The sequence below is a fragment of the Arachis ipaensis genome, chromosome B6 (assembly GCF_059453495.1).
Source record: "Arachis ipaensis isolate K30076 ecotype BB chromosome B6, ASM5945349v1, whole genome shotgun sequence".
Taxonomy (NCBI): domain Eukaryota; kingdom Viridiplantae; phylum Streptophyta; class Magnoliopsida; order Fabales; family Fabaceae; genus Arachis; species Arachis ipaensis.
In genome coordinates this window covers 68,479,862-68,507,548 of record NC_142441.1, presented here as the reverse complement: position 1 = coordinate 68,507,548, position 27,687 = coordinate 68,479,862, and the positions used below count along the sequence as shown (strand labels likewise).

The window sequence follows — 27,687 nt, the reverse complement described above, 5'->3', positions numbered from 1 at the left end:
TTATTAATTAATTAATTAGGAATTTCATATAATTTTTGAGATATTTACTATAAGAGTGAAGATGTTTTGTAGCAAATAATAAAGCTGAATGATTATGTCAAAAATACTCCCCCTCCCCCCTTTCTTTTATTATTCCAGAATTATATGTGCCAAAACTCAGTCTTCTCAATTAAAGAACTGTTTAGATTAATTTAAGGGTGGCTGGCGATGTTCATAAATCTTGCTATATAAAAATTTAATTTAAACCGTCCTCATCTAATGCTATTGCTTTGAGTTTCTTAAGAATATGTTTAGAAAAGATGAAAAGTAAAACTCAGCAGAGAGGATATAGCTAACAACTACTAGAGTACTAGACCTTGTAGTAATAAATGTGAATCCTATTGAGTCTAGTGAGTTTATCATGTAATATGATCCTCACTCTAGTAAATATTGAGAAATAAATGAATTATCAAGGAGAAAAATGAAAATCTAACGCATGGTTATCAATGTTCAATGGCAGTCAATCGTTTCCTGGCATTGTCGATTCAGACACACAAAATCCACCGTTCGAGATAATACCCAGTAATTGAGTTTATCTCCCCGCAAAATTGCCATTTTCTCTTTCCAACTGCGACAAGGACATTTCAATTTAACCAGTTAAGTAAAATAATTAATGTGGCTCAAATATAATAATCCTTGTGAGCCAATGTATTTGTATTCTCATTAGCTTAGCCTTCATCTATTACTTGTATAACCTCTCTGATATTGTTAAAGAACTCATATTTAAACGCACTTTAAATATTTAGTTAACTATTGATTATAATTATATATAAGTGTCTTATCATTCTCAAGTTTATCGGGGAAAAGAAAGATATAACTATATCTCATTAAAAATTGTATTGACTAATGACAATGTGTACCCATTTTCTTTTGTATTTTATGTTAATTGAAATTGACAATGTATTGAGTATTCATTGAATATCCTATATCCCATTTGCATTAAACAACACTATCATATGTACAAACAGTAAATTTATTTTATATTAATTGAATATTGACAATGTGGTCACACACCATTGGTAAAAATTGACCAACCCATCACGTGCACCGTACAAGTTGAGAAAATGACCTCTGAATTTTAGTTGTACCATTCAAGTAGAAGAAAATGACCACCACCGAAAATTATAGTTGAATAGCCACTATGGTGCCCGTGGAAGATTAACATTCTTCTCTCCAACCAAGAATTCCTCTGGGCCATTGCTGTAGGAAAATAAAAAGGGTTAGACTATAGTCATTTACTAAAGTTGATCTTGTAGCAGTTACGATAGTGAAAATTTGGTCATCAGATATTTACCTAAGGTAACTCAGAGCTGACATTCGGTAGAGACAGGTGAAGACCAAGACATGCAATCCAATAGTATAAAAGAATGCAAAAGTTCGAGCATATCTGCAAAACCATTATTTTCTCAATGAACAATGTAATATACCTTTTTTTATCCACATACACAAAAATAAACGATACATTCAATTTTCAATGTTTTTTCTCAAAGCACCAGTTAAAAAAGCAGAACAAGTGCCAATTAGATTATTAAGAATTTGCCCAACTGGAAAATTTTAACAAAGTTAAAGATGTTGTGTTCAATCGTTGTTGGTAGGTCACCCATAACTTTATGGCATGCCCTATAGTCCTTAACCTACCTTGGGAATGAGACAAATCCTTCCTCTTAGAAACTTTCGGTGAAAATGAAGTTATACCAAAAAGCTAAGGAGTGCAAGAAGTAGTTATCTATAATAGCAAAATATATAACCAAATGAAGGCTGTATTTACGTTTCAAGTTAGACTATGGCCATTGCAGCACCATAATGAAGTACGGAAATAGGGCAATGTAACTTCGGGAGCTGATGTATATATATCAGGAATAACTTGAATGGTTGAAAAGGTTGTTGCAACTTCCAGTTTTACGCGTGGAATATCTTATCAGAAGCATAAGATGTCGTAACATTAGTGAAACTGGTTAGTACTATCACAACGGTGGGTTAAAATGAAGAATCACAGGGCAACACAGGAACAGAGGTGACAAGATGAAGACCAATGAGCAGCAAATCAAGTTCAACAAAATTAGGTATACTCAACACAGGGTAAATGAACTGCTACCAGAAAATTGAGAAAACTCCCGTGACAGACTAACCACACTAGCAGAGAAAGTTCTTCCAAGACAAGAACCATTGAGATGGACAAGGGCTTCCAACACCCGAAAGCACATATTTTTCTTTACTCATGATTGGTTAAACAGTTAAATGACAAGTAAAGTCCTTGCAAATCTGTTTAAGAATTTCGTAAGATTACCGCCTCAGCAGCACAGATTAATAAACCATTTTCCCCCCTTTAACAGAACAGATTAACAAACCATTTTTTTTTATTTGACTGAACAGATTTATGAACCATTTACGCAGTAAAAAAATTATTATTATTAGAAATAAGACAGAATCTTACTTGTTACCAAGAAGAAATCGTCCACTGCTGAGCGTAATTCTGTCCCTGATTCCCAATTCCTTGTATCTTTGATCCCTTTCCTAGTTATATTAAAAACAGATGGATCAGTTCATAATTAAAGTTAAATAATATTGGTTAGAAAATGAATCCCACATAATGATAGATAAGTATTACAAGTTCCCAACAATCAGATCTTTCCTCCTCCAACCACAGATATATATTATGTGGATGATGGAAAAGGGAGATCTAAACATCAGTAATTGCTAGTAGCAGTGTTCTCCAACACTAACAGGTAAAATGCATATTTAACAAATGCAAGTTCAGATCTTAAATCAATGTGACGGTTATTGTGGCAAGTATCTGAAGACTAGCCATATACCATTTTCCAATTTCGTTAATATATCTGAAACTACATTTTGCACAAATGAAATTTCATAAAAACACAGTTTTAAGGGAAACTTCTGTATGACAGCATTAACCATAGTTATGATTTCAGTTATCTTGGAGAAACGGGCTTTTCTGTTTCAGCATAAACGTAGTTCATTAGAAAGACAAACTGTGCCACTTAATTACCAACTTAAAATGTTAGGCAATTGACAAGAAAAATGCTATTCTTCACTAGAGTAGCCAAGCCGAGCTACCTTCTTTGAGAATGCTGCAAAAGGGTTTATATCATCCTCATATATCTTCTTGTATTTAGATTCCACATCAGATGCGAAGCCACTTTCAAGATCTTCTGCATACTGAATGTAAATCACAATACAACACTAGGGTAAAAGAAACTTTTGAAAAATGAATGAACTTAAAGAAAATAATAGGATGATGTTAAAACAAAGTAACATTTAGAACACCTTTTTAGATCCCCTAGAAACGACTTTCTCAAGATTATAATCTTGGACATAGCGAATCTTCCCATATAGCTTGACATTGTCGGCTTTGCACTTTTCCAGTTCCACAGTTAATACCCCAATCTTCTCCTTCAACTGTCTTATTTCCTATTAAAAGTTAACGATACAGAGAGTCAACAATATAGCATCTAATATCTAAAATAGTTCTACGTATTACTGATAATAGTTCTACGTATTACTGATAATGTTGGACATGTATAAAAAAGAAATAGTTCTACGTATTACTGATAATAAGCATACCTCTTCAGTCTCTCGCAAGCGTGCCCTAAATCGATCTCGCTGATTACATATCACTTTAAGCATTGAGCTCTGATCCGGGTCTAAGGATACTTGCCTTTGGTCTGTACTCTGGTGCACAATAAGAAAATTAAGAATTCTTTAAATTCAAATGAACATTGATGCAACAGAAAGTTTTGATTCATAATTTATCACTAAATCCAGTTATTTAGCCAGTCTTTATTTTTTTTTTTCTTTTATTGTTTCCCAAAATCATGATCTTTTAATTTCCTGAATTAAATTTCAAGGGGATTAAGTGATTAACACTCCTACCTAAAGGAAAAGGATAAGTGATGGTTTACAGTACACTCCTTTATGGAAAGGGAAATTTACCTCAGATGTCTCACCACTGCCAGCTTCTGAAAGATCCCAGTCATCAAGGAAGTTTCCTTTGCGATCTTTGGGATTGGAACTATATCCCTATACAAAAGTTAAAAACAAGTCACTAGATATATTCAGGAAATTAAAAAGAGAATTTCATCATAACTTGTAATTGAATAAAAAAGTTAAATAAATAAGGAAATGAGGGGTTAATTGTCTATACAGAAGAAAATACTAATAGTGGTTTTTGTGGTACTTGTTCCAAACCTTCAATATATCATCTTCCAACTTCTGTATCAACTTCTGTTGCTCATTAACCATTGCTGTAAGTTCTGTTATCTTCTGTTCTGCTGTTTCCAGTAAGGATGTTTTCTCAGAAAGTGTGACCTACAAACAATAAAGTAATCAAGATAACAGAGACTTCAAAATGGCCAGCATTAACACCTCCAGATTATCTTTAAGAACAGTCTAGTATGCAAAAAATTATTGTTAATTCCACAACATGGACAACGTGTGTAGGAACCATGGTTTTTCCTAATAAGCCTTTCTTACCAGGAAATATGTATTATGATTTTTCATTTTTTTTCCTTTTCTTTTTCTTTTGCAAAATACTTTTTATTTTGGAGGGTGAGGGTGGGGGCACGAATGTATGTCCCATTGCGAAACAAACCATTCATACCTTCAACTGTGTCAGCTCATGCTCCATTTTACGGTTCTTATCAAGCAGAAGAGACTCCATCCTGCTCATCTCCTCCCCACTTGTAGCCACTTCCCAGTCTTCAGCCTCAATTGAATTATATCCCACAGCCTGCATGTAGCTAACAAAAGGTTAGATAGATAGATCGATAGACAGTGACACCCAAAACAGAGAGGTCACCAAAATGCACATTAGCAAAACCAGAGAAAAATAAATCTACCTGCAAAATCTTCACTTTCTTACGCAAGTCATCTACCATTTTTTCTGTTGGCCTTGCTAGAAGCTCTTTCTTCATCGCTTCAAGAGCAGCCTCCTATATTAAGTGGAGCACAAAAAAAAACCAAGAGCTTAAGGTCGGGAAAAAGGAAATAAAATACAGCATATGGCCCATAATATAATTAAAGAGAGTACTTCGAGAACAATTATACAGATTTTATTTTTATTTCTATTTTTATTTTTTTTCAAAAAAGATGGAAGGAAAACAAGCTAAAGAAAGAATAGACAAAAATATATATCAATGAAGCATAACTTTTCAATCTCTCAACGAGTTTGAGAGGTTAAACATCTATTAGTCCTAATTCATGTGTCATGTAACTGGATTTGGAGTTCTGTATAATTGCTGGTATTTCAACTAGTAATGCATCTGATGAGGACTAAGTTACTTACAATCCAAAAATGTGGAACCAAAATCTTTGGGTATTCACAATCACTTATGAGATAACATGAACAAATCTGTATTTAGAAGACTTTGGCCTACTGAAAATAACCTTTTCGTTGAGCATTGCAGTAAGTTTCTTGACATCATTCATATGTTCTTCTCTTTCATTTGATAAGGTTGTTTCAATATTGTGCAGCTCCATGTTCAGTTCCGAGATTTGCTTCTCCTTAGCATTTAAAGAATTTTCAAGCACACTATTTGAGTCTAAATTGTCACTGCAAAATAAAAGCAAACAGTAATCTGAAAAATATTGTTCGAAACTAAAAAAGAAATGATTTAAAAATAAGAAAAATAAAAACATTTGAGCAGTACTGAGGAATGAGAATGCATATATAGAGAGACAGATAGATGGAAGAGGATAACAATTATATGTGTACTGAATAAGTTTCTGTATGATGGATAACAAGGTTATGATAAACCATCTTATATCCCAAAGAAAAGTATTCCATTGTGTAGAAATAGTTAAACACGGATGTTATCCATTTAGATAGCAAAATATGTGTAAATGCGTACATCAATTACTATTGTTTCTTCAGGAACAGAATATTACTTTTCCAAATAAACTAAGATAATGACCACCATACCTTTTCTTAATTTCACTTGCTTCGTTAGCTGTTTGTAACTGAGACCGGAGGACCCCCTGCACAGACAAAGATAGATCAATATAACAAACAGAAGTCTGGCAGAACTTGAACTGATTGCAGCAGTAACAAAATTACTAGTTAGGCAGAAACAATAAATTGTTTCTTGGAAAAGGGAACCTAACATGGAGAAAAAAACAGTACAACACTGAAATTGTATCTCATTAGGAAAGCTTGGAACTTGGAAACAATGATTGCATTCTATGACAAACTAATTATTTTTTTATATAAAAAAATAAAAAAACATTTAAAGCTACTGCTTTCTCAAAGTTCACCTAAAGTTTTCCCCTTCATTATCTTTGATTCCTTGTTATTCAGACTATATTCCATCATCCACTTTCCTCATTAGAAATACACTGGTACATGACCAAACAACCTCAGTCAAGTTGCTATTAACTTCCCAATAGGTGCTACTCCAATTTAATCCCAAATGCATTCATTTATATTATTCTCTTGTATGTTGGATCATCTACCATAACATTCACATCTGAAAGCTACACGAGAATAAAGCTAAGAATATTGGATTATGAGATTGCATAGATTCTGAAACAAATGGAAAGAACTAGATATAATGAATGCCCATAATCATTAGGTATTTTGGATGCCACCATTGAAATAGGCTTGTTAGCTAATTTTTTCCTAAACCTAATATTAGGATATACTTTTTCTAAGCAGCAAAACTTGTAGAATGCACCTGCTACTTGATTACAAGATCAAAATTCAAAATAAAATAAAAGTTTGTACATTGCACCTTCTCTCTTTCCAAACCATGAAGCATTGCTTGTGCTCGTTCAACTTCATCCATCAGAAGATTGACCTCTGATTGCTTAGCTGCCCTCTCTTCCTCTGATTTTGAGAAAACACGAGAATTATTTGTATATATATAGAACAATATTCAGTGAATCAAAACTTCAATATGCAGAAAGAAGGCATAGTGCCAACTGCCAAGATCAGATTGTATAGCAATGTAAATGATTGATGTTACAGGTTTAAGTAAGGGAGTGTAATAGTGTATGCCCAAAAGTTTAAATGGAGATATTTTATTACCGGATTGGGCACGGAGTTCAAATAATTGGTTTTGTGCAAGTTCATGTAATTTCTGCATGTTCGAAACACTTTCTTTGGCATGCCGCAACTGCTCCTGCAGTGCTTCTTCCCTGCATACAATAAAGTGATTATCAGTCTGGATAAACAATGGTAAGGCAGATAAAGATGGTTTCAATAGAATGGTGTTCAGCTAAAGTACAGAAAAGAAGGACAAACTGAGTGGAAGCCAGGTAATTGATTATAGAAAAAGTGAGAATAACTCCCTTACAGGTTTAAGTAAGGGAGTGTAATAGTGTATGCCCAAAAGTTTAAATGGAGATATTTTATTACCGGATTGGGCACGGAGTTCAAATAATTGGTTTTGTGCAAGTTCATGTAATTTCTGCATGTTCGAAACACTTTCTTTGGCATGCCGCAACTGCTCCTGCAGTGCTTCTTCCCTGCATACAATAAAGTGATTATCAGTCTGGATAAACAATGGTAAGGCAGATAAAGATGGTTTCAATAGAATGGTGTTCAGCTAAAGTACAGAAAAGAAGGACAAACTGAGTGGAAGCCAGGTAATTGATTATAGAAAAAGTGAGAATAACTCCCAACTATAGAAAACACATTTGCAAAGATAGACTTTCCCTCACTCACACGAGTCATATCATTTTTCTCATCACAATCAATTCCACAGTCAATCCTTGTTTGCTCTCTCCCTTTCCCTTGCTTTCCTAATTATACTTGACTATAACAGATTTTTTTGCTTTCATCCCACCACTTTTCCATGTGCGCAGATAGTTGCTTGGTGTCATATTGTTTCTATTCTCACGTGGGGTGTTAATCCCATACTTCTACAAGATCTTTTTTTTCCCTGTAGTCTACTTTGGCAATACTAGGAGTGCTAACACAAAAAAGATCACCTAAATTTGGCAATATCCCATAATGAACCAAACAAAAAATATACAACAGGAGATAAGAAGACACCTTTCTTTCAAAACTTCCAGAGTTTTCTGGTTCTCTTCTGCCAAACTGCGTTGCTTAATTTCCACAAATTCTTTCACTTTCTCTTCCATCTAGCTCACATAAGTTAAATGTCAAATTGAAGCCCAGAAAAAACAGGAAGCTCTAAATGGTAATCGAATTTTAAAGATGTATGAGATTCACAGAATTCTAATAACCATGCAAATGCATCATAAGATAAATACGAATATAATTATGGGAAAGAATAACTTTTTCACCACAGAAATTCCCTAATACTAGACATGTAAAACCGGAAATGCCAATAGTTAAAAACCAAAAACCGTTGTGCCAAAATTTATTCATAGACAATGCAAGTGGACACAACAATCTAAAAAACTATTTACCACAAACACGTTTTTCAGTGGCTTTTGCCTGGGCGTGTGCATGCCCACACACTCACTCCTTTGCACAGCGTGCACCATGAAACATGCAACACATGCTGGTAATTTCAAAGTTGAAAATTGGTGAATCATTGGGAACATTTTTACCAGAACTATAGCGGAACACCAACACCTGGTAATACATAGTTCTCCTCTTATATGAAGTGGAAGACATTATGTAATACCCAACATTAGATTCAAGAGTAGTTACGTTATATAGTGCTGGATATTAGATAAAAGCTTATATGTAAAGCCACCCTTAGTTGACACTGTATTAGTGATTCCAACAAAACTATATTCATTCCTTTAAAGTGTCATAAAATTAAACTGGAAGAGGAAAAAATGGTATAAGATGACTACAAGACAAAACAGATCATCATAATGTATCCTCGACTATAAAAATGCATATAAAACCAAAATAGGAAGCAACATTTAAGGGAAGCAACAGGAATTTTCATCCAAAATTGAGAGACGTCATATTATAAGCATTAATCACCTGTTGCTCTAATTGCCGGTTTCTCTCTTCAAGCCTTCGTATTGTAGCCTGCTGATTCTTCAAATGAGTTGCCTCTGTCCTGAATTCCTCGAGCTCAACTTTCATTTTTCTGTTCTCAGATTCTAACTCAGATAACTTGATATCTTGCTCCTGTACCAAGAAAATATATCAGAACAGGTAGATGATGATAAGTGCATTGACTTCCATACACAAAAAAGTAGATACATGACAGTGCACACAAGTTTCATAAATACAAATTAGAAGGTAGGAGAAATAAAATTTCATAGAAGTATAATTAAGTACTGAACGAAGCCTAAATTGGTGTCTACAATCAAATCATACATACAAAGAACATAGCAGGGCTTCCAATTTCACTTATATTCAATACTTAGAGACACCCTTAAAAAACAACTGTGGGAAAGTGGGGAGAAAACCAGAGTCATCATAGAAGCAAAAGTTTTGTCTCAAAGATTTAGGGTTGATTCAACTAAGAAGGAATATCATAAAACTGCATCCTGTCCACAACCGCCCCCCAACAAAGAAAAGAACCGCTGTTCCATCTCGTGCACAAATATACAATTAATTTGCAGAAGTTCAATAGGTTCATGCAAAGGAGGGAATGAAACATGAAAAAACAGGGTGCAGCTAAGTTAAAACAGTAGAAACTTACAGCAATCGATGCAAGAGCTGGATAAGGATCTGGAGCTTCATAGAGCTTTTGGTAGATGTTGAGAAAAGCATTCTCTCCAAATTTCGCTCTCTTAGTAAGATTATCAACCTCTTCCTGGTATCCCTTGAGCAAGCTATTAAACAAACTTAACTTATCCTCAGGCGAAGCTTTCTTAAAGTCTGTAAAGCAGCACATTTTTATGATTTCTCAGACACATTCATTCCTTTACCATAAACACATAAATCAAACTAAAACATGTCCAAATTTATACACTTGCGTAATTGCACGTTGCAACCATTTCGTGTATCTTCATCAATACCTTAATTTGGAGAAGCAAAGGAATAAAAGTAGCAAAAGCATCAAATTGAAATACCTCGAGTGTTCTCAGCAAGTTTGCGCCTATTTTTGTGACTGTTCTCCTGGTTCTCTGCAATGCGAAGCCCTTGCTCATCCAATACTGATTTCTCCTTCTCCAGCTCAAACTCTGAAAATCAAAAAGCAAAAATTCTTCGCTGAAATAACTTATTCGAGTCCAAAATGACTTATTAATTAATAGTTGTCCAAACATGCCTTAAAAGTCTTCCACAAGCACCAAATATCATATACATCTACTCGAACAAGCAAAAATTAAGGCTCAAAATGCAAAATAAGCACACATATAAACACAGAAACTAATATGCAGCTGCGAAAATCGATGGAAATAGTAGGTGCTTAGCGATGGAGCTGAAGTGAAGCGTGCAAGTGAAGTATTCGACGGAAAAACTGTAATGTGAATTGCTATAGAGATTGAAATACCTTTCCAGAAGGCGGAGACAACGGAGATCGGAGAAACTGAGGGATTGTCCCTGTCAGATCCGGATCCACCTTGCGGAGCCTCCATTTCCGAGCTCTCTTGGATCGGCAATGGCAATTTCTTTTTCGTCAACTGATTCAAATTATTTATCCTTATGTACCTAACTAACTAACAGGTTTATTAACAGAACGGGAAAAACTGTTTGGGCGGTGATGCGTGATCGGAAGAAAAACGGATCTGAATGTTTCTGAAGAAAATAGAGTTTAAGCCTTTCAGCTGGGTTTTTCTAGTTTTCTATTCGTTACGATTCGTTATAATTTCTTTCATAATCCATGTGTTTCCCTTTTCATTTTCAATTTTTTCTTCGTAGTGGTCATTATTAATTTGTCAACATCCGTTTGCATAATTGCATTACGATTGGTACGGGTTTTTCTTTCTTGGGCTTTAAGAAGTTTGAGTTTACGATTTAGCCTAATTGGCCCAAAATATATTTTTGGTGCTTCCATGTCAAATCTTCATTACTGACAAGTTGGGGAAAAAAACGTGCGACTCAGACAAAAACATAATTTGCACTAAGGGTTAAGTATTGAAATCGTTCTTAAGGTTTAAGGTGAAAATCAAAATCGTTCCCGACCTTTTTTTTGTTATTAAAATCATCCTCAACGTTACAAAACGTTATAAAATCGTTCTTTTCTACTTTAATTTTATTTTTTTTAACATATTACCCTTCATTATTAATAAAAATAATTAAAATTAAAAATAATATTAACCCCCTCCCCTCCCCTCCCTCCGTAACTCACCCCCCTCCCCTCCCCTCTCTCCGTAACTCACCCCCTCACCCCACTCTTTCACTCACCCCCACTCCCTCACCCCTCACCCTTCACCCCTCACCCCACACCCCATTTCTGACTCTCGACTCCCGTACTTCCCTTACCCCCCTCACTCCACTCCCGTAACCCCATCTCCTTCCTCATGCCCCTTTTTTCAAAATTCCAATCCTAATTTCAACTTCACTTTTTCTTCTCACCATCGTCGCCGCTCTACTTATTCGTTTCTAGGGTTCGCCGCCGTCGCCGCCGCCGCGTGGTCATCGGAAGGGGGATCTCGCCGGCGCTGCTTCTTCTTCTGTGACTGTCCTGCTTCTTCTTCTGTGACTGCTTGAACTTCTGCTTCTGCTTGTTTTGCTTCTTCTTCTGCTTTTGCCCTGCTTCTGCTTGAATTTCTGTGGTCATCTGTTTATGTTGTTTTGCTGTTTTTGGATCTGAAAACTGAAATTGTAATTGATGATTATTGAATTATTGTTTATTCAAATTGTTGTGATTATTAAAATTGTTTATTGAATTATTTTGCTGTTGATTTATTTTGTTTTGTAAATGTTGCTGTTAATTTGTTTTGTTTTGTTATGAGTAATGAATGACTATGGTGGCAGTGGTGATGGTGGTGAAGAAAGGAAGAGTGAGAAGAGGAAGGAGATTGGGAAAAAGTGAGAAGAGGAAGGGGAAGAGGGGAGGGTGAGGGAGTGGCGGTGAGGGAGTTACGGGAGGGTGAGTGAGGGAGTGGGATGGGAGAGTTACGGGTGGGGTGGGGGGGTTTGTTTTAATTTTTTAATATTTTTTTAATTTTAATTATTTTTATTAATAATGAAGGGTAATATGGTAAAAAAATAAAATTAAAGTAGAAAAAGACGATTTTATAACGTTTTGTAACTTTGAGGATGATTTTAATAATAAAAAAAGGTCGGGGACGATTTTGATTTTCACCTCAGACCTTAGGGACGATTTCAGTACTTAACCCTTTGCACTAATGTTGATAAACATGAGAATGGCGATTAAATAATAGCACATAGGTTTGAAGATGTGCCGAGAAAGGAATTGAAAGAGAAGATTGAGAGAAGGAAAGAGAGAATATGGGATGAATTTCATTACAAAAATATCAGATTTTACTTGACTAAAACAAAAGCAGAATAACAGAAATTATTATAAAAACTCAAGTTAAATTTGACCCCAATTTAATTTGGCCTCTTAATTTTTAATTGATCCAAATTGTATTCTAAAATTTTAAAATATGACTCAAATTGCCTTTCATCTAATTGTATCACCGAATTCCTTTTTTGGTCTTCTTTTTTAAATTTAGAAGTAAAAATAAAAATCCCACCTAAATTCTCATTTTTTAAAGAATCTTCACTCTTTTTCTTCCTCTTTCTTTTTCTCTCCTCTCTCGTTATATACCTCTCTTTTTTCCTCTTCTTCTTCATCCCTCTCTTCCTCTTCCTATCCATACTAACAACGCCTCCTCTCCTCCCTCCCCCAACTTTTTTCCTCAAGAAAGAACACATTTTCGCCGACCTCCTTTATTTCACCACCGCTATCTTCGACTACAAGACCCACTGTTAGAATTAAAATTTACGAATTGTAAATAATAAAATATGCTAATAAAGTAGTCATATGAGATGTGAATTGAAAAAATGAAAATAGAAAATATGTGTATGAATATTGAGATGAAGAAGAAATACAGTAATTCCTCCTTCGAGTCGAGGGTGAAACTCCAAACGAGAGTTAAGCTAACCAAATTTCTCTGCACAATAGTGTAGTGCATATCTCTATATATACTATTTTTCTCATCACTAGTATTTACTAATACTTATGAATCCCTAATAGCTAATTATTTTCTAATTGGTATATTATATGTTCGTATCAACTATCCACCCCTCAAAACAATCTTGTTCTCAAAGTTGGTATTTTCAGAAAAAGGCATTGCAACTTAAATTAAAATAACAATCAAATAGATCTCCTAAAATTATATGTGACTTCTAGTGATATTCCATAGTCTACAAAACATAATCTTCCAAGATCTCATTGCTTGAAATGTAACTGTGGAAATTGTTTCATAGTAATTGAGCCTCTTGTTGTCCCATCAAATAAATTCTTGCTTCTTGCCATAAACTGATCATTGTCCACTCTAAAATTATCACGATCATTGAATAAAGTTGTAGTCCTGGATTCATATAAAGCAAGTATTGTTTGTATAGAGGTTCCAATAGATACTCAACATAGGGAGCATCCGTGCCAATAATATAGTCAAATGGAGGATCAATAGCTTTATTGTGGCTCTCATCTTCCCACTGAAGTTCATGTTGTGCAATCCTAGCTCGTAACTCATTTTTTGATGCAGTATCAGCAATACTAGTTGTGGAATTCTTGGAGATGGTTACTCTGCGAGCAATACCAAATTGTTCAACTGAGATGTTCTCAACAAATAATCCCAAATCAATTACTTGGAACTCATCACTCGCCAATATAGCAAGGTCTTGAAGTAGGGGCTTTCTATGCTCACCAAACCCAAGAGTTTTGATGGCAGCAACATGAAAAATACCCTGCAACTTACTCACAACAAGGGTAGCCAAAGCCTCACCAATGACTTCCTCAGCAATTACAAATAAAGGAGCTCTCATTTAAGCTATTTTTTCCAATAGAAGAATTATATCTTTAATTGTCGAACTCTTCTGATTTGTAATCAAGACTTTTATTCTCGAATTCAATAATCGACTTTTCAGGGTTTGTAACAACTTGAAAGGAGGTATGTCCTCTGTCGATCTCCATTCTTTCTTCAACTTAAAAGGTAGTCTCAAATGATGATAAAGACTCATTGGATAAGACATATTCTGGTCTCACTTTGTCAATTGCCTCAGAAATCATTTGCCCAACCAACTCGTCATTTTCTACAGAGATAGAAACTACCCCGCCCGTATGCCTCTTTCCCCTTGATCCTTCATCTTGCCACCGCTACCAATTGGGGTACGATCGACTTCTCCTCCCTGTTTTTGACACAATCCGATTTCACGTGCCACCCAATTTGGATGATGTCGACACCGACTTCTTCCTCTCTTACAGATTCAATTCAATAATTGTTGTTGACAGTGACGCTGCTTCTTTCATATCGCACACTTCTACCCTTACCTCATCCGGATTCACACTCGGTGACATTGGCGGGTCATGCGCCTCTGCCGGTGGACCTTCCTTCGTGTAGCCAATCATGATCTTCGTAGAGTTCAGAATCATCACCTTTGCTACGGTCACCGCCCTGTCCTCGGTGTGTTGGTTGAGTGGTGGTATCCTGGTGGTTGTGATCTCACGGTCCCAATTCCATGGAAATGTCGCCGCCATAAGTGCCGGTGGTTTAGCCACTATTGGAGAAGCACGGCGGAGCCAACCTCGGCGAAGATCTCCGTTGGAACTCAGTGCTGCCACCACATGACTGTTTGTCACTCGCAGTTCTCCTTCTCGCATTACGACAATGCCACCGCTAAGCACACTCGCAGAACCACTCGCGATGCTGTCCTCGTTGCCACTCTGGACCTAGCCGCCGCCTTCCTTTACAGTATCGTCTCCTTCCTCCTTCGTGACGGCGCCAACCGCGGCACCATTGTGTTAAAAATAAATTTGATGGTTAGAATTCAAGAATGAATAGAAACAACAGTTTGAATAAATTGTCTATATTTAGTTTTAGAGAAATTCTCCACATACAAGCGTTTTTTTATACAAGTCTTTACAAGTGCACCTTCTTCTTCTTCTTGCGCACGTTCTTCTTCCTCTAACTCTTCTTCTTCTTCTTCTTTTCTTTCGTTTCTTGCTTTCTATTTCTCCTTCTTCAACCATTACTGCACGTTTTCACTGCACCTTCTTCTTCTTGTTGTTGCACGTTCTTCTTCCTCTTCCTCTTCTCCTTCTTCTTTTCTTTCGTTTCTTGCCTTCTCTTTCTCCTTCTTCAACCGTTACTGCACGTTTTCACTACACCTTCTTCTTCTTCTTCTTCTTCTTCTTCTTCTTCTTCTTCTTCTTCTTCTTCTTCTTCTTCTTCTTCTTCTTCTTCTTCTTGCTGCACGTTCTTCTTCCTCTTCTTCTTCTTCTTTTCTTTCGTTTCTTGCATTCTCTTTCTCCTTCTTCATTTACGTACTTTTCTCTCTGTTTTCTTTCTTCGTTATTCTCAATTTCTATTGTTTTTTGACATCAAGCTCTGAAATCATTTTTGAAGAAGAAAAAGCAGCAGAAGATGAGGAGGAGAAAGAGAAAGAGTTCTGAATTATGCATAAGGTGTACTTCAACGAATTTTGGGTGTATTTCTTAAATTCTTTGGGTGTAGTTTTTGTAATCTTTTGGGTGTATTTCTGTAATCCTTTGAGTGTATTTCTATAATCGTTTAGGTGTATTTCTGTAACCGTTTGAGTGTATTTCTGTAATCGTTTGGGTGTATTTCTAAAGTTCCATTATCTTCAAATTTGGCAAGAAACTCGTTTTCATGGAGGAAGAAGAAGAAGAGTTGTTTATAATGCATGGTGAGTAGCGCGCTTTAGAAACAGGAAGTGGTTAAATAACGTGCGTTTATTTACTCTTGAATGTGGGAGTGTAATGCGTGTTTTTTGTTGGACTTGTGCTAACTTGTAAGACTTGTAAGCCAAAAAGACTTGTATATGTAGCAGGCCTCTTAGTTTTAATTTAAACCATTTATTATTAGGATGTATTAAATTTAGATGTCAAAGAAAGATATAAATATATATGTAATAATCATTTCAAAATAACAACACACAAATACATTTAATACATTCCTCTTCATTTTATATTCTTCGTGAGTGTGTGTGCCTTGTTTTTTTATTTTCCAACAAAGTGGTATCAGAGTCACTTGTAAAATGTCTTCGTCAAAAGGAACTACTTTATTTTTTCAATACCCACAATTATCTAAGCTCAACTATGACAATTGGGCAGCCCAAATGAAAGTAATTTTCGGTGCTCAAGGAGTGTGGAAGATGGTTGAGAAAGGGTACGTAGAACCAGAGAATGTGGACAAGCTAACAGAAGCTCAGAAAGAAGAATTAGAAAATAAAAGAAAGAAAGATCAATGTGCACTTACTATCATTCATCAAAGCTTGGATGATGATATGTTTGAGAAGATTGCTGATATAACCAATGCAAAGAAAGTTTGGGATACTCTTGAAAATTCCGTCATAGGAGTTGAAAAGGTGAAGAAGGTTCGTCTTCAAACTCTAAGGGCTGAGTTTGAGTCTCTAATGATGAAGGAGACTGAATCCATTTTGGATTATTTCACCAAAGTTTTGACAGTAATGCACCAAATGAAAAGGATTGGAGAAAAATTAGAAAATGTTCGTGTTGTTGAGAAAATCCTTCGTTCTCTCAACTCAAAATTTTACCATATGGTGGTAGCCATTGAGGAGTCCAAAGATTTGGATACGATGTCCATTGATCAGTTGAATAGTTCCTTACAGGCCCATGAAGAAAGAATGGATAAAGGCAAGCAAGAACGTGTGGAGCATGTCTTGCAGGCAAAACTTTCGTAGAATGGTAGAGGAGAAACCAACGAAAGTGGTAGACAAGGACGAGGTCGAGGCCGTGGAAGAGGACGAGGACATGGTTACGGAAGAGGAAGAGATGAGAAAAATTATTATCAAGAGAAAAGAAATCAAAATTTTGTTCGAGGTCATGGAAGAGGAAGAACAGTTGACAAAACACACATTGAATGCTATTCATGTGGAAAGAATGGACATTATTCTTGGGAGTGTCAGACATCCAAAGAAGAAAAAAATAAACTTGTTGTGCACAGTGAAGATATTGAAGAACCAACATTATTCCTTACGCTCAAGGAAGATCAAAATTCTGAAGATAGTACATGGTATCTTGACAATGGAGCTAGCAACCATATGACAGGTGATAGGAGTAAATTTGTAGCACTCGACACCAACGTAAAAGGACACATGCGTTTTGGTGATGAATCAAAAGTAGAGATCGATGGCAAAGGGACGATTCTATTCGAGCTGAAGAATGGAAGTCATAAGGTTCTTTCCAATGTTTATTACATTCCAAAGATGAAGAATAATATCTTGAGTATTGGACAACTTATGGAGAATGGTTGTAAGATAGTCATGGAAGATCGCTATCTTTGGCTTAGAGATAAAAATGAAAATCTTATTGCTAAGGTTTCTATGACAAGAAATCGTATGTTCTTGTTAAACATGAGAAGCGGTGGAGCTATATGTTTGAAGTCATGTATTGAAGATCCACCATGGATTTGGCATATGAGATATGGACATTTAAATTTTGATGGGCTCAAAGAATTAGGAACAAAGAAGATGGTAGGTAAAAGAAATTCCAACAATTGATCATCCTCATCAGTTATGTGAAGCTTGCTTACTTGAAAAACATTCAAGAAAGAGTTTTCCAAACCAGTCCAAATCAAGAGCTACCAAGCCACTTCAGCTTATCCACGCAGATGTTTGTGGACCTATCAAGCCTTTGTCACTTGGTAAGAGCGCTTATTTTTTGCTTTTCATTGATGATTATTCAAGAAAAACATGGGTTTATTTCTTGAAGCAAAAGAGCGAAGCATTTGAAGCATTCAAGAAGTTTAAAGCCCTCGTTGAAAAAGAAGGTGGCTATGAGATAAAAGCTCTCAGAACTGACAGAGGTGGAGAATTCACTTCAAATGAATTCAAGATGTTTTGTGAAAATCATGGTATTCGACGTCCCCTAACTATTCCTAGATCGCCTCAACAAAATGGAGTTGCTGAAAGAAAGAATAAGACAATTCTAAATATGGCAAGAACGATGTTAAAAAGTAAGTCATTACCAAAAGAGTTATGGGGAGAAGCAGTTGCATGTGCGGTTTATCTCTCAAACCGCTCACCTACCAAGAGTTTGAGAAATATAACACCTCAAGAAGCATGGAGTGGTTTGAAGCCTAATGTATCACATTTAAGGGTATTTGGATCTATTGCATATGTCCAAATTTTTGAGCAAGAAAGATCGAAGCTTGATGATAGGAGCCAATAGCTTGTATTTATTGGTTATGAGAAGAATACTAAAGGCTACTAATTCTTCAATCCCATTAATAATAAAGTAATAATAAGCAGAGATGTTGAGTTTGAAGAAAATGCAAACTGGGACTGGAGTACACAAAATGAAGTCACTTATGATTTTCTGTCTTACTTTGAGGAAAAAGAAGCCCCGATGCAAGAAGTGCAAGGTGAAATCGATCCTTCAACACCAGCATTAACCCCACTAGCATCATCATCGTCATCTCCATCCTCCATTTCAAGCGAAGACCCTCACAGATATCGAAATCTCCCTGATCTCTATAAGCAAACAGAAATACTAGAGGATGAAAATTTATTGTGTTCACTCTCCAATGATGAGCCTTTAAGTTTTAAAGAAGCTGTCAAAGATGAGAAATAGATACAAGTTATGGAGGAAGAAATTCAAGCAATTGAGAAGAACAACACTTGGAAACTTACATCACTTCCAAGTGGTCATCAGGCTATTGGAGTCAAATGGGTTTATAGAGTTAAGAAAAACTCTAAAGGTGATGTAGAAAGGTATAAGACAAGACTCGTTGCAAAAGGGTATAAACAAAAGCAAGGAATAGATTATGATGAAGTGTTTGCTCCAGTTTCTCGCTTGGAGACGATAAGGCTATTGTTGTCACTTGCAGCACAGAACAACTGGAAAATCCACCAAATGAATGTGAAGTCTGCTTTTCTAAACGGTAATCTTCTGGAAGAAGTTTATATTGAACAACCTTTGGGTTTTGTTATTAAGGGTTATGAAGATAAGGTGTTAAGGCTTAAAAAGGCCTTATATGGACTGAAGTAAGCTCCAAGAGCTTAGAATGATCGTCTTGATACGTATTTTTAAGATAATGGTTTCACTAGGTGCATTCATGAATATGCACTCTATGTGAAAGAGGAAAAAGAAAATTTGTTATTTATTTGTGTCTATGTGGATGATCTTATATTCACAAGAAACAATCAAATAATGTTTGAAGAATTTAAGAAAGTAATGGCTCAAGAATTTGAGATGAGTGATATGGGACTAATGTCTTATTATCTGGGAATTGAAGTGAAACAAATGGAGGATGGAATTTTCATCTCACAAGAGGTTTATGCAAGAGAGCTATTGAAGAAACTCAACATGCTAGACTGCAATCCTACCAATACACCTATGGAGTGTGGAGTCAAACTTTCCAAAGAGGAAGAAGGAGTAAGAAAAGTTGATCAAACATTATTCAGAAGTCTCGTTGGGAGTTTAAGGTATTTGACCTGTACCAAACCTAACATTTTATTTTCAGTTGGGTTAGTTAGTCGTTACATGGAAAATCCAGCAGAAACCCATATGAAGGCAGCCAAGAGAATTCTTCGCTATCTTAGAGGCACTCTTGAGTATGGCATGTTTTATTCAGTTTTAGATGAATTCAAATTAATGGGATATTGTGATAGTGATTATGCTGGGGATATTGACGACAGGAAGTGTACTACCGGCTTTGTTTTCTTTTTAGGAAATAATGCAATTTTTTGGTGTTCAAAGAAACAACCTATAGTCACTCTTTCAACTTGTGAAGCTGAATATGTTGCTGCCACTGCATGTGCATGTCATGCAATTTGGCTAAAGATACTACTGAAGGAACTTCAGTTTGAGCAAGCTGAATCCACCAAGGTCATGATAGACAATAAGTCAGCGATTGTCCTAACAAAGAATCCAATGTTTCACGACAGAAGCAAGCACATAGAAAAAAAGTATCATTTCATTCGACAATGTATTGAGAACATGCATGTGGAGGTTGAGTATGTGAAATCACTTGATCAAGTTGCTGATATTTTCACAAAACCTCTGAAATATGATGCTTTTCAAAAGTTAAGGATTATGATTGGAGTCAGAAAATTATCAAGTTTAAAAGAGGATGTTAAAAATAAACTTGATGGTTAGAATTCAAGAATGAATAGAAACCACAATTTGAATAAATTGTCTATATTTAGTTTTAATTTAAACCATTTATTTATTAGGATGTATTAAATTTAGATGTCAAAGAAAAGTATAAATACATATGTAATAATCATTTTAAAATAACAACACACAAATACATTCAATACATTCCTCTTCATTTTATATTTTTCGTGAGTGTGTGTCTTGTTCTTTTATTTTCCAACACATTGTTGGTCGTGCGTTGTATGCCACTGTGACTCGCAGATGTACCGTTGCTACATCTTCACTCTCAGTCGGATCCGTTACTTCCATATCTGAATGCTCCAAATGCATATCTAAGTTTTCTTTTAATTTTACATCTCCTTCATCAATTTCATACTCTGGGACTTATTGTGATCCGTTGTTGTGATTTTTTGCTCTGTTGATAGCAGTAGTCTGGTTTTAATCTCTTCCCACTTAATCTCCTAGTCTTCTACTCCGTTTCAGCAAATTTCTGCCAAAAGTGGGCACAGGTTGGAATTGATGAGAAAAGTAAGATCAAATGTTTTCAAAACACTCGAAACTTCTAACAACCTTTGACTTCTGGCACGAACATCCCAAATCGTTCGGCTAAGATGGGCCATTCGAAGCCATTGATTCCATTGAATATAGGAAGGATATTTTCAACAACTTGAGTTCAACTCTCAATGAAAGTACCAATGTTAGAATTAAAATTTATAAGTTGTAAACAATCAAGTATACCAATAAAGTAGTCATATGAACTAAATTGAAAAAATGAAAATGAAAAATATATAAGTATGAGTATTGAGATAAAGAAATAATACAGTAATTTTCTCCTTTGAATTGAGGATGAAACTCTAAATGAGAGCTCTGCGTACAAGCAATTAGGGCTTGTAAGTATTACAAGTCAATTAAACTCTAATCCCCAAAATTCGCTGTAAGTGCTACATTCTTTACACGCGCTACATCCCTTCTTCTTCTCCTTCTTTTTCGATCGTTCTTTTCTCCCCCTTTCTCACTGGTTTGTTCTTCGTCGTTGACGTTAGTTCCTCCACATACTGTTATGGCACGTTTTCATTGCACCTTCTTCTTCTTGCTGTACGTTCTTCTTCCTCTTCCTCTTCTTCTTCTTCTTCCTCTTCCTCTTCCTCTTCTTCTTCATTACACTTTCTTTTCTTTTTTTTCTTCTTCTTCTTCTGCACGTTCTTCTTCTTTCTTTTTTCTTCTTCTTGCTGCACCTTCTTCTTCTTCTTCTTTTTTCGTTATTATTGATTTCTATTGTTTTTTGACATCAAGCTCTGAAATCGTTTTTGAAGAAGAAGTAGCAGAAGATGAGGAGGAGAAAGAGAAAGAGTTCTGAATTATGCATGATTTTGGGTGTATTTTCTGTAATCTTTTGGGTGTATTTCTATAATCGTTTGGGTGAATTTCTGTAACCGTTTGGGTGTATTTCTGTAATCTCTTGGGTGTATTTTATGTAATCGTTTGGGTGTATTTCTGTAATCTCTTGGGTGTATTTTATGTAATCGTTTGGGTGTATTTCTGTAATACTTGCTATTTTTTCTGAAATGAAAAATACACCCATAGATATCAGTAAGATACACCCATAGATATGAGTCAGATACACCCATAGATATCAGTTAGATATCACTCAAATATACCCAAATGATTACAGAAATACACCCAAAGGATTACAGAAAATACACTCAAACGGTTACAAGAATTCACCCAAACGATTATAGGAATACACCCAAAGGATTTAAGAAAATACACCCAAAGGATTTAAGAAAATTCAGAACTCTTTCTCTTTCTCCTCCTCATCTTCTGCTGCTTCTTCTTCTTCAAAAACGATTTTACCATGAAAAATCGAAAAAAAAAAGAGAAAACAGAGAGAAAAGACGTAAATGAAGAAGAAGAAGAAGAACGTGCAGAAACGAAAGAAAAGGAGAAGAAGAAGAGTAAGAGGAAGAAGAACGTGCAGCAAGAAGAAGAAGAAGAATTTCAGAAACCATGAAAATCGAAAAAAAAAAACGAAGAGGAAGAGGAAGAGGAAGAGGAAGAGGAAGAAGACGAAGACGAAGAAGAAGAGAAGAAGAAGAAGAAGACGAAGAGGAACCGTTTGAGTGGGGCGCGTGTAGTTACGCTCCATTCAAAATGAGTTAATGCGCGTGTTAATGAAGTTTGGGCTGATAACTTGTAAAACTTGTACGGTCTTTTTACTTGCATGTGTAGCAGGCCCCTTTTCTCATCACTAATATTTACGAATACTTATGACTCTCTAATAGCTAATTATTTCCTAATTGGTATATTATATGTTCGTATCACCCACCATATTCAAATCGACTACGACTCCTCCAGAAATAACAACTTTGCCTCCTCCAAGCTCTCTTTCTCCGTTAATGGAAACCGGATGCTACAGATAAAGTGCTTGAAGTAGTGGAAGTTTAGGGACAATAAAGAGCTGAAATCGACGGCATTCCGGTTCATATATCATGAATAGTGTACAGTAGACTCTTCAACAAGGACAAAAATGGTGATGAACATACTATTTTCATGTTCAAGTTTGAGGAGGATGAACATGACACAGGAACATCGTGAATCCATGCTAGGAAGAGTTAGCAATGGAGGAATGCATGTTTTCAACTACCCCAATTTGAGTGATACGGAAAGTTGTAATGTCATAGTTAAATCATGAATGATAAAAATGACTAAAGTGCCAGTTTTAATTACTCATTCTTTATTTTTCCTTTTACCTTTTTCTATCTCCTTATATATTATGAACTTATGTTACGTGTACCTAATTCGTATAGCATCAGGTGAACACGAAATGCTCTTTCCCCAGATGTCATATTAGAGTTGTTATTCTGGCAACCAAAATTTCAAGGGGGTTCAACAAATAGAATATGGGCCGTTTAGTGAAGATGGATCCATCTTCGATGAAGGAGTTGAACAAAAGGGCTAATTTGAGACCAACGCAAGTCACATGGATGAGGATCTGTATATTTTTAATCATTTTTTTCGAGTTCGATATTTATTAAAAAATAAAAATGGAGTTTGTTTGTTTTATTTTGTGTCTTTGCAGTACCCATTAGACTTCCGTTTGATGGATATCTCGATGTAAACAAAAATAAAAAAGACCAACTTGAGTTATACTTTGAATATAATTTGGGTTAATTAAAAATTAAAAAAATTGTTTTTAAGTATTAATTTATTATGTGTCAATGTGTTATATTTCATTTTATGTGTATAAATTCTTCTACACTTTATTGTTGAATTTTTAAAAAATTAAATAGCCATGTTTTAGTTCAAAAACTAATTCAAAAAATAAAGATGGTCTCCTACTAATAAAACTATTAATATCTTATATTTAGATAAAAAAAAAGGAAAAATTACATTTATTTTGTTCATATTCATCGATTAAAATTACAGATAAACATTATATAATAAGAACGGAAATACAAATCAACGAAATTAAATAAAAATAAATCCGCCTTGTTATTGAATTTTTCTAAAGGGAAAACAATAATACAAAGCAACGAAACTAAATAAAAATAAATCCAACATAGTAAACAAACAATTAAACACAAGTAAGTAAGATGTTCTAAAATAGAGGGAATCCAAGACCACAAACAATTCCATTTAACGAGTCATGGCGGGATGAACATGTGGAGCCACTTGGTTGCCTCTGTTCATTCTTTCCTCATTGGCTGTCCAACCTATGCAGTATATACAAAAAAGAAAAGTACAGGTAAACAATCAAAATATTAAATAATGTAAACAATAGATATATCGAATGTTTATTTTACTAGTGTACGGATGGTTATTTTAATATTAAATTTAGAGGATTAATTTGGAGGTATAGTGTATTTTTATTTGATTGGTGGTTGTTCATATTGTTCAACAAAGTCATTATCCCCTAGCATTCCCCATAAAAAATATTAGACCAATATTCATGTGTATCTTTATAAAGTATAATATACCAAACTATATAATATAATGATCAAATGATAATGAGAAATGTTCTCTCAACGCTTCAAAGTTATTTGACAACAACTTCATATTGAACTAATTAAAGCTTTCAATCCATACATTTAGTTAGTGCAATCCAAATCTATTAGACAATTTTACAATGTTTAAATAGGGTTATGATACTATTTTTTCTAAAATTTAAGCAAATAAAAATAGACACATAAATAGTTAAATCTTACTTTAGTACGTCTTTAATGCAAGAGCTTATTTTTGGAATTTGCAAAAAAAAAATTATATATATTTTTTATTTGTATTATACTAATTTTTTTTTAAATTATTAAAAATCAAATTCTAAACTTTTAAATTATAAAAGTTATGATATCATGATACTTCTTTTTTAAAAAATTTAAGGTGATATATCAAGAATTATATCTCATTCTAATAAATAGCATATATAGGTGATATAAAGTAAAAATATAAAAATAAGAAAAGTTATACTGATTGATATATACCTAATGAAGGGTCAAGTCCACGGTTTTTGAGTTCTCTATACTCTTGGCAAATAGCACAAGAACCACAAAAGCAGTGAACAAAAAAGTCCATGCATGGTTCTTCTGGCAAAGAGTAGAGTCCTCTTAGCTTGCTTCTGTATGTGTAAGAATATATGCATCCACATCCCACGTATGAAAGCAGATAGAAGATCATTCCAGCAAATGCACAAGCTGTAAATAAATTGGTTAATTTAATCCAAAAGCAAAAAAAAAAAAAAAAAAAAAACGAATTTTACTAAATATATTTAAGTTTAAGTATAATAATAATATAAAAATATTTTTTATCTCACAAATTAAGTGATATATATTAAAAATTAATTAAATAACACATATATTTATATATAAATATATAGTGACTGATTTAGTGGTTTTTTTGTGTGTGCACATAATATTTTTGTTTTAATGGATTCTAGTAATTAGTATAATTATGTTACGCCAGTAAATATGTAAGTATTGTTAAAATTAAAGTCATATTTTTTTATATTTTGGTAATATTTTTTTAAGCAATACTTTTTAAAAAGCGTTGTTTAACAATAAAAAAATATTACTTTAATTTTAGCAACAGTTTTTAAAACACCATAACTACCATAGTCGATAGTCGCAGTAGCATTGTCATACTAAAATGATTTTTTAATTTTTCATTTGTTTATTACATTAAAACACATCTAAAAAAGAATTTTTTTTACTAATTTCTTACTTTTATTTCAAAAGATTTTTCAAACATACTAAAGAATTAAAAAAATTACAATTTAATAACATCTAAACATTCACAAAATATAAAACCACTATAAAAAAATGAATTTATTACATCTTATCTTATCTAATATAATAGTAAAAAAAAAGTATTGACTTTGATATGAAAAGCTTGCAAGAGAGTAGCACAGCAATTCAAGTATAGTCACATACTATCATGTGCTAATTGAAGATGGTGTAATTAAATTCAAAACTGCTTGCTAATTAATCATTAAAAACATTACTTTTGTTAATATGTTTACTCACATGATCTTCCTTTGTCTACAACTTCAGCATTCTGACCAAAGGTGACACATGGACAGCAGCAGGTCATACAGCCTTCATAATATTCATAACAGAGTGGGAAAAACATTAAATATATAGTTAGTAAAATCCAGCAAAATATAGCTAGCCCGAAGTAAATTAAATTATTGAAAATAATGTCAAGAAGATTATTTAGCCTTTCATGAGAGTATATCGAAAATAAAAATATTATTTGCACACTAAAAATCAGTCACCAAAATCAGTTATATTTATGTATATACATGTATATTTTAATACATTTTTATTGTATATTTTGTATTTCAATATATAATTTACATTGATAGTTAATTTTGATATACACTTAGTATAATTATGCTGAAAATTGTCTCCAACTTCATTAGTGTATGTACATAACTACATATGCATTAAGTGTAAATAACATTATTTTCCAATTAATATCCTCTATAATTAATATATGTTAGCTCCATTTCACAAAAGCAAATGAATCATGCTTAAAATTAAGTGGCTTCAAATGATGATAAATGCAATAATACAATATAATAAATTTAACTTAAAACTGTGCCAAGTAACAATATTGTGAGTTGGTAAAATTAAAGAGCTACTAGCTTACAATTTCCAGGGTCTTCAAAGCAACCACATAACCCTGTTGTCCATGCTCCGGTGGATGCAGAGCTGAATGGTGATTGTGCTGTCTTTCCTTCACCATTATACATTTTAGCTAAACAACAAAGACTAAGAGAATATGTGTGTTTATATATGGAGATATTAAAACTTTAAAAGGTTTATGTATGCAGCTATATGCATGTAGTTCTAGACTTCTAGCATATATATCTCACTTGGAAAAGGCTCAGGTTAACAAATTTGACATTGACTTCATATGTTCCTTTTTTAATTTCATTTTATTCCTAATTAAACAACAACTACCAAGTCATTGGTTTTGCTAGGACAAGTTGTCTTTGATTGATATATATTTAAATTTTTGTTCACTATTCAAAGTGCAAGGCTGGACCAAAAGAAGTCCACTACTTCCCTTCCCTTAAATCATGCAAGCAAGTTTGATTATTTCACATGGCTTGAGTATATATGAAAGTGTCCACCAAACATATGCTGTAACTAATTTCTTAGTGTATCTTTATGAGTTATTATTTTCTACTTTTCAGAATTCTGTAAAAATAAAATAAAAGTTAAAAAAACCCAAAAAAAAATAAGATCTTGTATTCTGGTTTTTATTTTCTATAACTATTTTTTTCTATAAATCTTAAAAATAGAAAACATTAAAAAAAAATGTATACCAAATTGCTTAGAGGTCAGTTCGCCTTAACTTCTACCAAATTATTAAATAAGCACAATTCAATTCCATACTCTGATCTATTATCATTGGATGCACATATTTTTTTAGCACTAAATTTTATGGTTAGCTTAGCTCTAGCTGTAATGGTCAAATTTGAAAGATATATAAACATGGGGACGTGGTCACATCAACTTAATACACAGTTGTGCATGAGAGATTGTATACAATATTAGCATTACTTACCAATGAATTCTTTGTCAACCAATTAAGAATGTGCCACAAGATATAATGACAAATACGGTGGATTGACAAGTTTATTCCATTGTTAACTGATTAACTCAAATTAATTAAATGACCCGTTGCAATAAAAATATATAGAAAGTTTGAGGAAATGATTAGCATGACCCGGTCATATAGTAATATGTGAGTATTTTTTTTTATATTATCACTTGTGTTTTTGCTAAGAAGTTACCAACGAGTAAGGATATATTTTGCCATTATTTGACTTTGATTTTTCATTGGCACATAGTGTAACAAGTTTCATATAGAAGTTCTTGCGTCGTAATCTTGTCCGATGATGTATATCTGGGCTCTTGAAGGGATTAAGCTTCGTTCTTCTATTTTAAAGACTAAATATATTTTGGCCTTCCAGAGAAATTTGAGTGGATAC

The 27,687-nt window shown here is 34.1% G+C and overlaps 3 protein-coding genes across 4 annotated transcripts; 1 reads left to right on the top strand and 2 right to left on the bottom strand.

Annotated features, from left to right (window-relative positions):
- Positions 1 to 873: 873 nt before the first annotated feature.
- Positions 874 to 10,784, bottom strand: LOC148561195 (protein CASP-like). Of its 2 annotated transcripts, none has more exons than XM_088491424.1 (19): positions 10,428 to 10,784; positions 10,006 to 10,116; positions 9,633 to 9,811; positions 8,963 to 9,112; positions 8,051 to 8,139; positions 7,082 to 7,191; positions 6,786 to 6,880; positions 5,978 to 6,033; positions 5,443 to 5,608; positions 4,896 to 4,988; positions 4,658 to 4,786; positions 4,246 to 4,365; positions 3,991 to 4,077; positions 3,622 to 3,729; positions 3,325 to 3,468; positions 3,115 to 3,216; positions 2,474 to 2,553; positions 1,334 to 1,426; positions 874 to 1,239 (listed from the first exon to the last, which is right to left on the bottom strand). In XM_088491424.1, the coding sequence occupies exons 1-19, from the start codon at positions 10,510 to 10,512 to the stop codon at positions 1,179 to 1,181; spliced, it is 2,058 nt and encodes a 685-aa protein (XP_088347550.1). In that variant the 5' UTR covers positions 10,513 to 10,784; the 3' UTR covers positions 874 to 1,178. The 2 variants fall into 2 exon arrangements, with proteins under 2 accessions (XP_088347550.1, XP_088347551.1); XM_088491425.1 differs by lacking the exon at positions 7,082 to 7,191 and adding an exon at positions 7,412 to 7,521 and having other exon boundaries at positions 10,428 to 10,740.
- A 5,405-nt stretch (positions 10,785 to 16,189) lies between these two features.
- LOC148561194 (uncharacterized) lies at positions 16,190 to 16,774 on the top strand. The gene has a single exon (XM_088490700.1). The coding sequence runs from the start codon at positions 16,190 to 16,192 to the stop codon at positions 16,772 to 16,774; it is 585 nt and encodes a 194-aa protein (XP_088346826.1).
- A 6,863-nt stretch (positions 16,775 to 23,637) lies between these two features.
- LOC107642118 (cell number regulator 2) lies at positions 23,638 to 26,525 on the bottom strand. The gene is made up of 4 exons (XM_016345430.3): positions 26,337 to 26,525; positions 25,709 to 25,780; positions 24,671 to 24,880; positions 23,638 to 23,905 (listed from the first exon to the last, which is right to left on the bottom strand). Exons 1-4 carry the CDS (start codon positions 26,437 to 26,439, stop codon positions 23,829 to 23,831), a joined length of 462 nt encoding a protein of 153 aa, XP_016200916.1. The 5' UTR covers positions 26,440 to 26,525; the 3' UTR covers positions 23,638 to 23,828.
- Positions 26,526 to 27,687: the final 1,162 nt, after the last annotated feature.